This window comes from Gossypium hirsutum, chromosome D02, assembly GCF_007990345.1.
Source record: "Gossypium hirsutum isolate 1008001.06 chromosome D02, Gossypium_hirsutum_v2.1, whole genome shotgun sequence".
In the NCBI taxonomy this organism is placed as follows: domain Eukaryota; kingdom Viridiplantae; phylum Streptophyta; class Magnoliopsida; order Malvales; family Malvaceae; genus Gossypium; species Gossypium hirsutum.
In genome coordinates, this window is record NC_053438.1 from 24,445,614 (window position 1) to 24,459,465 (window position 13,852).

Below are 13,852 nucleotides of genomic sequence, written 5' to 3' on the forward strand. Positions count from 1 at the left end.
ACATTCAACCAAACACAGTTTTACTATTACGCCTCTATTCCATTACATTCAACCAAACAGTTGATTTGCTATTACACATCTATTCCATTACACCTCTAATCCAATACACCTCTAATCCAATACACCTCTAATCCAATACAGCGAACCAAACGTGCCCTAAATTGACCACTCAATCAAAACTTTATTTTGATTTTTTAAAAATATGCACAATTTATTACCTTCACCACTTGTATATATTAATAATGTTATTAATTGAGTGGTAACACAAGTTAACTTGACACTAACTCACAATTGGTGATAAAACCATGGTAAATAATTGTAGTGCATTTAGTATTGTTTATCCGATGTATTTATGTGTTTAAATTTTATTTTACTCATAATTTAATCTAATTTTTTTATTTTAATATCATCCATCTTTCATATGTTGTTATGATTAATTATTTTCAAACTATATGTTACATTGTTTATTATATGTTTTTAAACACATATCTATATTCTAAATTTGTGATTTCACACGCATACGCATGTGATAAGATTTCTAATTTTCATATAAAGTAATTTATTTTATAAAATAATTCATTTTCAAAAATTTCAATGAGCCATTTTCAAATTTTTTGTAGGTCAATTCACCAATTATATAAATTTTTTGGGGATCAATTGACCCCACAATCTTGTATGTGGCTCCGTCCATGGTTACATACTTTTATCATTTTAGTAATCCATCGTTAATTTGCCATTAAATATACTCATTTTTATCACCAAATTTTAGTAAGTTTTTGTTTTGGTCATTTATTTTCTTTTTTAGAATTAATTTTATTTTATTCTAAAAAACTTGGGTTTATAGGGAATTAAGTTATTCAACTGCGGAGATAAAACCCTAGTTTTTCACTTGTAACTCAATTTCATGTAAAAACTTAGGTTTTATCAAACTTTTAAGAATCGGATCGAGGTCAAATTGCTCAGACCTCGATTCGTCGATCTGACTAGTTTAAACAAATTCAATTAAATAAATTATTAAAAATTAATAAAGTAAAAAATATTAAAAATTGATTGAACTGATCTGATTCAGATAACCATGATTTTTTCTATATAAAAACTTAAACTCCATCTATTTTCCTATTAGTAAAAAACTAAAATTAATTTAAAAAAAGGTAAAATGGTTTTTACTAAAAATCCAAGTTTTGTCTACAAAAAGCTTTCCATCTTATTTTAAAAAGAAAAACTAAAATTAATTCTAAAATAGGAAAACGAAGAAAAGTAAATTAATTTTTCTAGTAAAAACTAAAGATTTTTCTTTCTTATAAAAGCTTGGTAATTTCTTGTAAAACTCTAGGTTTTTTCTTTTATTGAGAGAAAAACTAAAATTAATCTAAAAAGAGAAAAATAATAAAAAAAACCAAAAAGATAAAATGGTTTTTCTATCCTGAATTTCCTGTGTAAAATCTTGAGTTTTTCCCTTTATTGAAAACAAACTAAATTAATTCTTTAAAAGTTAAAAAGATAAAATGAGTGTCCAAAATGAAAATTTACTAAAATTGGGTAATTAAAATGAATTTATCTAATGACAAGTTAACGATGAGTGACTAAAATGATAAACATATATAACGACAGTGACTAAAATGATTAAAGTATGTAATGACAATGTCTAAATTACAAATTTTTTATTTTATTTTCGGTGCCTAAAATGAAAACTTAGGAAAATTGTGTGACTAATTGTGTAATTTAAACTAAAATAAAAATTATTGAAATAATTTTTTTTAAAAGTTTATACGAGTTTCAACCAAACGAGCACATCTAAAGTTAAAAATATTTGTTTTCCAAACTTTTTCAATTTTATAGAACATTTTTAATTAAAACAATAAAAAATATTTTCTATTTTAACATATTTTCGACTTCCAAGTACGTTACTTTAATGTTGTCCATTTTCAAAAGAAAACAAAAATAGCTTTTGTTTCCTAAAAACTGTTGACTAATAAATCATTTTTCATTCAGCAAAGTACTAAAAGTGAATCATTATTCGCTAAGAAAGAACCACACCCATAAAAAATCATATTCTTTTTGTTCACATTGCACATAATTTGCATTTGCTGCAGCGCTTCAATAACCAATAATATATATAAAACCAATGGTGAATTTATAGCAATTATTTGATTCACTGAAAACTGCTACGACATATCTCAAGGTTCAGTTTATCTACACAGGATAGGATAGGAGTAAGCAGATGAAGGAAAAAAAAAAGAAAAGAAAAGGAAAAACTGGTTGACCATCGACTCCTGCCAATCCGTACAACATGAGTTATCTCAGATGTACAGGATTTAGAAACTCATAAAGAATCACATGATAAGCATGTCCTTGAAGGAGGATTGAATGTTAGCCTGCAGCCTGCCAATTTTACCCTCCAATGCCTTCATGTACAACCTCTTTTCATCTATCCACTGTTTCATCAGTTACTATCCAGCACACCCTTTAGAAAATTCAGCCCTTCCGCTGATATGCTCCTCCGAACACGGAACTGTGGTATTTCTATTCGAGGTGGAGGGTCAGTGGAGAAACAAACCACAATTACTGTTAAATTATCACAAGTGTTGCGTTTCAGTGCCTCCCTCACAAGCTCTCTTGAACATCTTTCAGGATCATTATGAACCATCAGCTCCTTCCTTGCCATAGTCACTGCACACTGGCTACTCATAACATCCCACAGCCCATCACATCCCATTATCAAGAATTCATCCTCCTCACTTAACTCTGTCTCTTGCAGCTCTGGCTCTGCACTTAAAGGACAGGCAGATCCTTTTGGCCCCTTCATGTGCCAATCTCCAAGTGCTCGTGCCACAGACAGTTGACCATTCAGGTAACCATCATAAATGACACCCCCAAGTTTCTCAATTCTTCGTCTTTCACTTGTGCAGTTAGGTTTGTGGTCTTTGGACATTTCAATTGCTCTACCTCGCCTTCCCAACACAGCTCGACAATCCCCAGCATTTGCAATTATCAAGGTCCTACAAAGTGGATGTAAAATACTTTTGAGTTCAGATTTGACCATGCATAATGTCAAATACACCAGGGGACTAACATATCATGCTGATGCTAAAAGTAGAGACAGAAACATAAGTTGTCCTCTACCTCTATATTTTTTTTACTAAGCAATTACAATTTCATTATAAATGGCTTTCATACTTATCCTCAAATGATGAACTCTATATTAAGTTTCTAAGATGAATGAAAACCCCATTCAATTTAACATCGTACAAGTTTCAATTTACTTGAAAATCTTCTACAGAATTGCTCGCGATGTTAGAGAAGAAAACTCTTCAAATCATTAGCTTTCTGTCTTCCTGTTTCTATATTTTCCTTACATCTCACTTTTTGAACAAAATTAATAAACCATGTCCATAAAAAGGCTGCTAGAAGTGGGTTTAAGGAAACAATACCAACAAGGAATTACTATTGCAGATCTGTGGTTCACTTACCTTCCAAAAATAAGTGCAATTAATGCAGTGGTGCCGGAGGATATATCAAGAGAGCTGGCGTCTGCAAATGAATAATCAGCTTTCAGAAAAGCACTCTTGATTGCCTTCTCCACACAAATTGGAAAATGGGAGTCTTCAACTATGAACTTAAGGATATTCTTCCTGATAAATAAGGCTGCATCAGTTCCTCCATGACCATCAAAAACCTGTCCACATGCATTGGCAAGAATTAGTTGATGAGTAAGGCCAACTATGATTCCAAGGCCACCTTTCAGTTGTACATGTAATAGAACTGACATCTGCAGACACCTTAAACTTAGCCATGGTATAAGGAGGCAGAAGATCGAAGGAAGAAAAATACTATAAAGTAATATCCATTTGGGGAAAAGGATTGCGTATGTTAAAAAACTTATAGTATTGCTAATGGAAGATCTGGCTGCAGTTTACAATATCAGAGATGATAACTATATTATCCATACTCTTCATTTTCCCTATAGTCTGTGCCCAACACATTTGGACATGGAGGTATGATCCTCCAAATATATAGAAAAGCTTTAAAAAAAATAAGTATACCCATTCTGGACACATACCCATACGATATACTGACGAGTCTGGGTGACATAAGAAACTAATGAGCATGGTTCCTATGTCTCTCCTCCCCCCTCCCCCTCCTTTTGGCCTGCACAAAATCTCTAGATTCCCTTTCTCTGAATGGGATGCACTCCAAACACCATTGCTAAATCTCCTCAATACTAACAATGGTAAAAGTACCACAAAGGCCCTTACATTAGGAGTGAGATTGCATTTTGCCCCCTCTACTAAGAAAAATGAGCAAATTAGTCTTTGTACATTAGATGAAAGCGCAAATTTATCCTTTTCTGTTAAAAGTTTCATCTATTTGTACCATTAAAAACTGGCACGCCTGACGGAATAACTAGACACTGACATGTGAAGTGCCAAGTGTACATCATGCTGACGTACAAAAACCAATTTTTAACAGTAGAAATAGATGAAATTTTTTATAGAAGGACCAATTTACTATTTGATCTAACGTACAGAGACTAGTTTGCCCATTTTTTGAGTAGAGGCAAAATGCAATCTGACTCCTACTACAGGGGCCTCCATGGTGCTTTTACCTACTAACCACACAAAGGTAAAATAAGCATAAGCTACATCAATGAGGAAACAAGGTTTTCACTGACTAGCAACCATACGAGATGGACAAGCGGAAGGAAGTGCATAAATCAGATACTATATAAATTAAACAAAGTTATCTATTTGATACAATGACTAAGATGGTTCACTAAAAGATTAGTCAGGTCATAGATGGTAGACTGCAACATGATCATACCCCATAGAAAGCTCCAGGAGAAGGAAACTCGGCAGTTGTCCCCAAATGTCCGATAAGATCATCTATGCAAATGTGTTCATCCTCCATATACTGTTTGGGTCCTATTTCAGCACAACTTCCTGATCGCAATACTGGCAAAAACTCGTTCTTTTCATCAGAAGATGATTTGTGGACTATAATACCAATATCCAATTCCTGAAGAAAAAAGAAGTGTGTGAAAAATGGGAAAGGAAAGATCATCGAATCTAGCGGCTACATATTAAACTATTGGAGTGAAATTGCTAATATGATGTTATCTTCAGCTACTTCTGAATTAATGATCCAACAGCACATCAAATGAAATCAATTAAAAATCTTGCTCAAGATTAGAGATGAAACATACCAGATTAGCCTCGGCAATCAACTTGGCTGAGCCCATGGAATGGCGCATAACTGAGAGGTGGCGGGGAGGTTTACCAAGGGGGATTCGTTTTACATTATCCAAATTTTCATTGTCCATGTCTGATAAATTATCCTTACTATAACTATCTTCTACGATTTCACATGGAGTTGAAAAATCCATATCTGCTGCCATATTCCTTACTCAACCATAGATTAAAGATCTCAACAACCCTCTCTAAAATTCTTGGAGTAATATCTCAAAACACAACCAAATCCAGAAGCAACTTGTCAGAAATCTTCCAAACAAAGCTTGGAGCCAATCTTAAGTTATTACCAGACAGATAAAATTACTCAAAGCAATCAAATGCCTCGACGAAATTCCAACCTAAAGGAATCTTATACTTTGTGCATTAGGGTTCCTTGGCAACAATTCAAAAATCTGAGGAAACCAATTCGTTGGGTAAAGATGTAAAAATTCTAAAATATGTAGAACCGGGGTCAACTTCCAGATCAAACGAACCTAACCCAGACGGTATCAGAAAAAGAAAAACTCAAAACTTTATACGATGACTAAGTCTTCAATTACCTCCGAATCAAGCTATCCAACAGCCCATCTAAATTATGGGTTTTTTATAATCACTTGAAGCAATTGACGGAATCTCTCCAAAAAGAACCCCAGATCAGAACTCGATTAATTTACCAAAAATAGATGAAACCAACAACAGCATCACGATATTCATTGAAGGAGAAGAAGAAATGAAGAAGAATTGCACCAATAAAAGGAAAGAAACAATAAAGGTCCAACCAAGGATAGGGGAAAACTGTAAAGAAAATAAGCGAAATTCTCACAAATGGTAAATATGACGATTCTTTGTGCTTTGCCTTTGCCTTTGCCTTTGCCCTTTTTTTTAGTAATTTTTTCTGGGTGAGTTGATCCAAGAGAGAGAGAAAGAGAGAGAGAAGGCAATGGGCGTTGAAAAGAGAGAAATGGGGGAATGGAAAACAAAGGTAAAAACTTGGTGTAGCTGTTGGTTCTTTGTTGCTAATGCTATGTGGTTGGTCACCGGCGATTCCAGGTAATCCGGTGGATCTTCTAAGCTGTCGCGGGCCGAAGATGGCGTTTGTATTGTGGCTTTTAATAATTGGTGGTAACACTTGGTTGACCGGATGGTATTTTTATTTTCGTTAGTTGCGGCCCCAACTTCCTAGCCGTTGGATCTATCTGTCTTGCTTTTCTTATTTCCTTTTAACGGTTTGAGAGATGAGATGAGACGTTAGGCTCGTTAACGTCCGTTAAGAAGACGTGGCAGGTTGTGATTGGAAGGAAGTTTAGGGTAAGTAAGAAGCAGTAGAAGTAATACAACTACAACACTTCACTGCATCCATCTCTCTTTCGGTCTAAAATTGAACACTGTTCACTTCTGTCTAAAATAATAACACAAAATAAAAACAGTGTTCACTGTTCACATTCTTGCATCCATCACTTATCACCCCTTCATTTATTTTTACTAATATTTTTATAATATATTAATATTTTATTAAATTAAGCATTAATGATTATTTCAATTACAGATTATTTTAAGTTATTGTGACAGCCCAAAATTGACCCTAGTCGGGAAGTGGTTTCGGGACCACAAAACCGAGTCATAAAAATAATTGATTTCCATATTCTATGCTTATTATGTGTGTACATGAGTATGTGGAAGTTTCATTCTCCAATTTTGCCAATTGCATGAGAAATTATTAAATAGGGATCGATATGAGACATGGTGAAAATATGATAGGCTAATTTAAAATGGTCTATGAATGCATGTTGTGAAAATGATGGGTTTGCATGTCAAATTATCCAAAATTTGAGCTAGTGGTTGGCCATGCTATGGGTGGAAACATGTTGGGAACATGTTGGCCTAGTGAGGTATGTAGGAAAAAAATAAAATAAGGAGTATGGGTAATAAAGAAAGGAAAAACAAAAAATGAGTGGTTGTTTCCCCCCATTGCCGTGAGCTAAAGAAAAGAAAGGAGAAAATTTTGTTCATCCTTTTTCATCTTCATTTAGCCGAAACTAGAAAGAAAAACAAAGAAAAAAAATGCTCATCCTTTGGTTCATCCTTGGCCAAAAATTTTAAGGAGGAAGGAAGAAGAAAGGTTGAAGAGGTTCGGCCATGCATGTAGCTAGGCTAAGGTATGTTTGATGATGTTCCATGAGATGCATGCATGTTTTAGTTGTTAGCTTGAGTTCTACCTAGCCCATGGTCTAAATCTTGCTATGTGATGGAAATGACACTCGGCCATGGATGCATCATTCTTGGTTGATGTTTGATGTTGTGGTGATGAGGCATGAAGATGAGTTAAGATTCGGCCTAGGTGGATTTTGTGTTAATGCCATTGCATGCTAAATATGAAGCTTGTTAATGATGCATGTGATGGTGGATTGATGATTCTTGAACCTCCTTTTTAGCATTTTTGAGTGAGCACATATGTGCATTGGTTGCTAGATGGGGAAGAATCGGCTAGCAAGTTGTGTGCTAAGGCCGAATATAACTTTTGCATGTTAATGAGCAATGCATGTGTTAAATTGATGGAAAGGGAGAGGATGCTTTACTAGTGTGTATATGTGTGTATTAGCCAAGTTTTGAACTTGAAACAAAAGGGTGTTTAGTCAATACAAGTGACCATACTTGTAGAATGTATTAAGTGTTGAAATCGGCCCCAAAGTAGACATGCATATTCGGCCAAGGGGGAAAAAATTAGCAAAAAAAATGTTGAGTTTGATTCATGATTCCGTACATATGTGACCTTAATGTCTAATGTATAGATATGGGCTAAGTGCCTTGTGTTCCTCTTTTCGATGCTCAAATGATTAAATCAATTTATTTGTTTAATTAAGCTCAAGAGCAAAAGGGAACTAAATCCGATAAAGGAAAGGAAAAAGTGGTCGAATAGCTATCGGAATCGTTCGACAACACCCGAGGTAAGTTCTTGAGTAAGAGAGCTTAAATTAAGATTTGATTAGATCATGTTTTAAGCAAATCAAAATCATGCTATTTGTGTGTGGCTATTGAGCCGAAATCACAAGAATGATAAGTGTCTTGTGTTTGAGTTTTGCTAACGAAAATGAAACACGAATGTGCCATGATTTATTGTTAAATGTGCATGGTTATTTGAATGTTGTCCGGGCTAAGTCCCGAAGGCTTGTGCTAAGTGACAATACCCGGACTAAGATCCGAAGGCATTTGTGCGAGATACTAATTCCGGGCTAAGCCCGAAGGCATTTGTGCGAGTTACTAAATCTGGGTTAAGTCCCGAAGGCATTTGTGCGAATTACTATAACCGGGCTATGTCCCGAAGGCATTTGAACGAGGAGCTATATCCGGTTAAATTCCGAAGGTACGTGATTTGGGAATGAATGAACTTGCTGTAAAATTCCAGTTAATACTCTCGAAACATCCCAACATTGAGGTATGTTTCGTATGTGCTTGAATTTAGTTGAGCCCTTACAAATAAGTATTCGCTCAGTTGATAAACGAGCTACCGGCCTTTGGCTGAGTTGATCTTTTGTGTATGTACATAAGGGTTGGTAATGTGAAGCAAGTATGATATTGAAAATTTGTGCATATGAAATTATCCGTTTAGCCATATGAATGCTATACTTTTGTTGTGCTGGAATTCCTTGCTCAAAACTTACTAAGCATAAATTGCTTACTCCGTTTCATTGCTCCTCTGTTTTATAGATTGGTTCTCCAGCTATCGGACTCGGGATCTTGAGGTCAAAGTCGCCCACACTATCAAAGCCCCCTTTTTGGTACAATTTTGGTTGAACTTCGAAATGGCATGTATAGGACTACCCGTTTGTTGTGGGTCGTGGACCCTTTGGACTTGTATAAATTTTGGATAGCCATGCGAAAATGGCTTATATGTGTTTGAGTATATTGTTATAATCATTTGGTGTAGATATGCTTGACAAGGATTGGCCATGGGGATGGTTAATCACTTTCATAAATTGTGCTATTTATGCAAAAAGGGCTAGTTGAATCATGGAAACCATGAAATAGGTAAAGTCTACCTTAAAGGCAGATGCTGACAGCAGCAGTGATGTAGATTTGGAAAATCACTAAAAATAGTAGGAAGGGAATTAAATAGTGAATAAATTATGTAAACAAACCTTGATGAATCTACTTTCATAGGAAAGTAACAAAACAATCATACGGATAGTATGTTAAGAGATATTCAGGTTCTCGTGAGACAGGGCCAGAACGGTTTCTGGATTTCCTGTTCCGACTTTGGAAATTCATTACAAATTAACCAGAGATAATTAGGAGTCATACCATATATGGATAGATTCCTCTCTGAGTCTAGTTTCTATAGAAACAAACGGCATCAGTATTGGAGCCCTGTACAAGGAGATATCCAAGTCGTAATGCGCAAAGGTCAGGGTAGTCGACCCCTGTAACATGGGAGACTTTGACTAATAAACTGTACTAATTGGCCCGACCAAAAATTCTAGAAAAAAATATGTAGATGGGCATATGAGTCTAGTTTCGGGGAAAAATCACGAAACTGATTTTCGAGTTGTGAAACTCAAGATATGATTTTTAAAGCGACTAGTACGCAGATTGGCAGCGTCTGGGAAATATTTTTATAAGGGGTTTAAAGTCTGTTAACACCTCGTGTTCGACTCCGGTGTCGGTCTCGGGTTCGGGGTGTTACAGTTATGATCCCTCTACTATCTTTAAATTTAAACTTAAAATTTACATATTCTTAGTATAATCAAAATATCTTTTAGATTTATTTTAAATTGATTCATATCATTCTACTAATAATTGATACCTTTAATTATTTTAATTAAAATATTAATATTGAACTTTTTTTCCTTAAAAAATACACATATCAAATTTGCAAAAAAAAAGAAAAAAAAAAGAAAAATGAATTGGTCATACTTAAAATATTTTTAAGTTTTATAAAACTAAAAAATAAGTCTCCAAAATGCCTTAGACAAATGTTTTTAAGGACCCCAAGACCTTTCAAAAATGTTTCTAAGTATTCCTCGTGCACATTTTAGGTTATGTATTGATACTTGTCGGGTAAGTATTGATACCCCCTCAACGAGTATCTAACAACACTATGGATTTCGAAATTGAATCGAATCATCTGGTTGGTTTGAGAATCAGTTGAGCTACCGATTTGGAACAAAAGGTTGGGTCGGTTGACTTGTGACTTGATGATCGATTCAATTTTTTAATATTTTTATGAATTTTTAATGAATTTTAATCAATTCGGTTGGATTAATGGAACTTGTGGTTGGTTCGATTTGACCATCGTTGTAACACCCCGAAAATTTTAATATGACACGTGGCATAATTCCAAGTTTAAATAACGAAAAAATTATGAGGAAAATTTATGGAATGGATCAGATAAGAAATTTTATAAAACGCATTGGATATTGGTGATGGAAATATGTGAAAAGAGTTGTAAAAGTGAAAATATGACAAAAAGGACCAAATTGTAAAATTTGACAAGTATGAGGACTTATGTGCAAAATTACCCAAAAAATGGAAAACATCAATTTTTATGGATTATTTGAAATGAAATGGATTGTGATGTGGTTTGGTGCGATGAAAATCACTTTTGGGACTAAAATTGGAAATTTTAATAATATAGAAACTGAATTGCAATTTTCTCATTTTTATCGAAAAAAGGGTCAAAGTGCAATTTTTACCACTCATAAGGTTATATTAAATATTTATGATGAATTATGACCTTGAATTTGGTCTAAGTATCAATTCTGAGAATAAAATTGTGAAAAAAGGGCAAAAAGAAAATTTTGTCACAAAAGGGTAATTTGGTCAATTTTTGAGACTTTTATGATGGAAGTGATATTTATATATGATATTTGATATCTGAAATTATTTTGGATCATTGGAACCTCGTATTAAGGAAATGATCTCCAAACAGACAAATTCAGACTTAAGTTGTCGGACATGGGCCCAATACCCCACATGTTGATATTTTTGTAGAGGATGAGAACCCCTTTTAGCCCAATTTCCCCCTAAAATAGCAACAACCATTGTTGCCATTTTGTTATTTATTCAATTTCTCTCAAAATTTCCACTACCCACCTTAAGATTTTGTTAAAATCTTCATGTAAACAACCTCCTAAGCTCAATTCCTCAATCAATTTAATCATTTTTAACTTAGGGTTTATGGAGTTTTAGCCAATGAAGTTAAAGCTAGAGTGAGAAAGCTTAATAAGGAAAAAATAACTTCCTATGCCCTTATTAGCTTGATATTTGTTAAAAAATGTTATGAGAAAGCTTGGAAGGAATTTTTATTAATTTTTGAATGTATTTTTATTGTATGGAAATAGGGAAATGTTGATTTATGGAGTTCCAAGCTTGATTGAGGATGAGTTGCAGTTCATGGAAGCATAATTTAGTATTGTAGAGCATTCATTGAGGTAAGTATTATGGATACTCACCTTTCTCCTAAGCTAGTAAGCTTAGGGTTTATGAAATTAATATTATAATTAAGCGTATAATGGTGTTAATATTAGTGTGAAATTCCATGGCATTAAGATATGAAATAAGTCATCAAAATGTAAAGTTCTAATTATGTAGCCATGAAGTGCTTCATTAATTAAAATTATGACATAAGAACTTTGGGATGCCATGAAAGTATTAGTAGACATGTATGAACCATGTCACTAATATGGAAAGATTAAATAAGACTACCATGGAAAACAAAAATGTCAAAATGCAAAGTTTTACCTTAAGTTGACAAGTGTCAATACAAGCTTAAAGTATCAAAATGGTCGTAAGATTTATGGAAATCTCTTAATATACTTATTTTATTTTTAAGTTGATTTATTTAAGATGCACTAAGTATAATTTTGGATCAAAATATTTAAATGTTGGTTAAAATGTGTTATTGAAAATGTCTATGAAGGTTTAATGGTAATTACCCTAGATTTGGTAATTACAATGGCATTGTCGAGACAACACCTTTCTTGTTGTCGCGACAACAAAGGGTTCTCTGCTCCTTTTCTTTCAATAGTGATAGCGTTGTCGCGACAAGGGTTGGAAACAAGAACTTCATAACTGAATCAACAACCTTTTTGTCGTGATAAGGACTGGAAAACATAAACTTCTTAGCTGTATAGTAACATTCTTGTCGCAACAAGGCCTTTCTCATTGTTGCTCCCAGGACTTTTCTTGTATAATTTTCCAAATTCCTTGAGTGTGAAAATGGTCTAATCTACCTTATCAATCTACAACACATCATTCAAATATGTCGAACAATGGTAAAATTGGTTAATGGCATAAAAACTACTATTCAAATGATTTCCAAATGAGGTCTCTATATGGAGATGTAAGTGAAGGCTTTGAATTTCAATAAAACGACATAATGCCATGATTGAAACTACTATTTTATGTTATAGCGGTTGCTAGCACAGTTATTGTTTTTGAACTATAACTAAATTTGAAATATTTCTGAAAACACTAACAAGGCCCTAGTAGCTTAGATAAATAGTTTAGGATATGATTAGCAGACCAATAGGGAATGTTTATTTCTAATTAATAGGAGATGCAGTTTCTGTTGGATCTAGTGCCCTAAGTGTAGCATATTCATTTTTAAATTTATAATTTTTTCAAATAGATTGGTTAATAAAATAATTCATGGATTACAATAATATACTTTGTATAATGTCTTTTATGTGGTTTTTACATACAAAGAAAAATAGAAGCAATATTGGCTCATTGGTTGTTTAATGTTTAAACTACTACTAAACGATATTACGTGGTTGGATTGTAATACAATTTAACATCCTGCCCGATGAAGACCTAGTATTCGGGTGTTGTTTTAGAAGTAAGAATTTTGGATTGAGTTCTGAATAAGTAAAGTGATGGACTCATTTGAGAAACAAAAGTTCAAGAGTACGCCTTTGGGCGAAGTCCTGAAAGTTTGAAATATAGTCCATAGGAATAAGGCTTAAGAGGAAAGTTTTAAGTGTCCAACGTTAGGATTGATTAAGTATAAGTTGCTTTCCAAGCGCGTCTGTGACGCCTTAGTCTGGCGTATTCTGGAGGAATGAAACTTATGGCTAAGTTAAGTACGACGATTCAAAGAATAATGGTAAGAGTGTATAACTCTCTAAATTAGATGTATAGTTATATAGAAAAACGACATGTGAAGAAGTGTTCGCCTAAAAAGGTTGATCTTGGTGTATAGAATAGGCGAACCAAGAATGTTTTGTTTATATAGCCCTCTATAATAGGAATAATTAAAGAATCATAGGGAGGAATCTTTGACTAAGTAGCAGTACTCGCCCAAATGCATTTTTGATGTATAGAATTGGCATACTCTAATATGAAAATAAGTAGACTAGGATTCTTAGTCAGATTAGGATGATAGGTGAAACGAAAGTGATGGTTACGAAAAGGATGATTATGAGGTATGAGGCCACGCTAGAAGGCATAATGCCTCCAGTGACCAATGTGGTCCTATACTAATTGATTTGTTATGAGGTATGAGGTATGACGAAAGTGATGGTTACGAAAGGGATGGTTATGAGGTATGAGGCCACGCCAGAAGGCATAATAACTCCAATAACCAATGTGATGGTTACGAAAAAGGATGGTTAATGAGCTTTTTC

The 13,852-nt window shown here is 34.0% G+C and overlaps 1 protein-coding gene across 1 annotated transcript; it reads right to left on the reverse strand.

Moving 5' to 3' along the window:
• Nucleotides 1–2,129: 2,129 nt before the first annotated feature.
• LOC107910297 (probable protein phosphatase 2C 27) lies at nt 2,130–6,307 on the reverse strand. The gene is made up of 4 exons (XM_016838104.2): nt 5,204–6,307; nt 4,822–5,016; nt 3,471–3,676; nt 2,130–2,999 (listed from the first exon to the last, which is right to left on the reverse strand). The coding sequence occupies exons 1-4, from the start codon at nt 5,393–5,395 to the stop codon at nt 2,444–2,446; spliced, it is 1,149 nt and encodes a 382-aa protein (XP_016693593.1). The 5' UTR covers nt 5,396–6,307; the 3' UTR covers nt 2,130–2,443.
• Between the last annotated feature and the right edge of the window lie 7,545 nt (nt 6,308–13,852).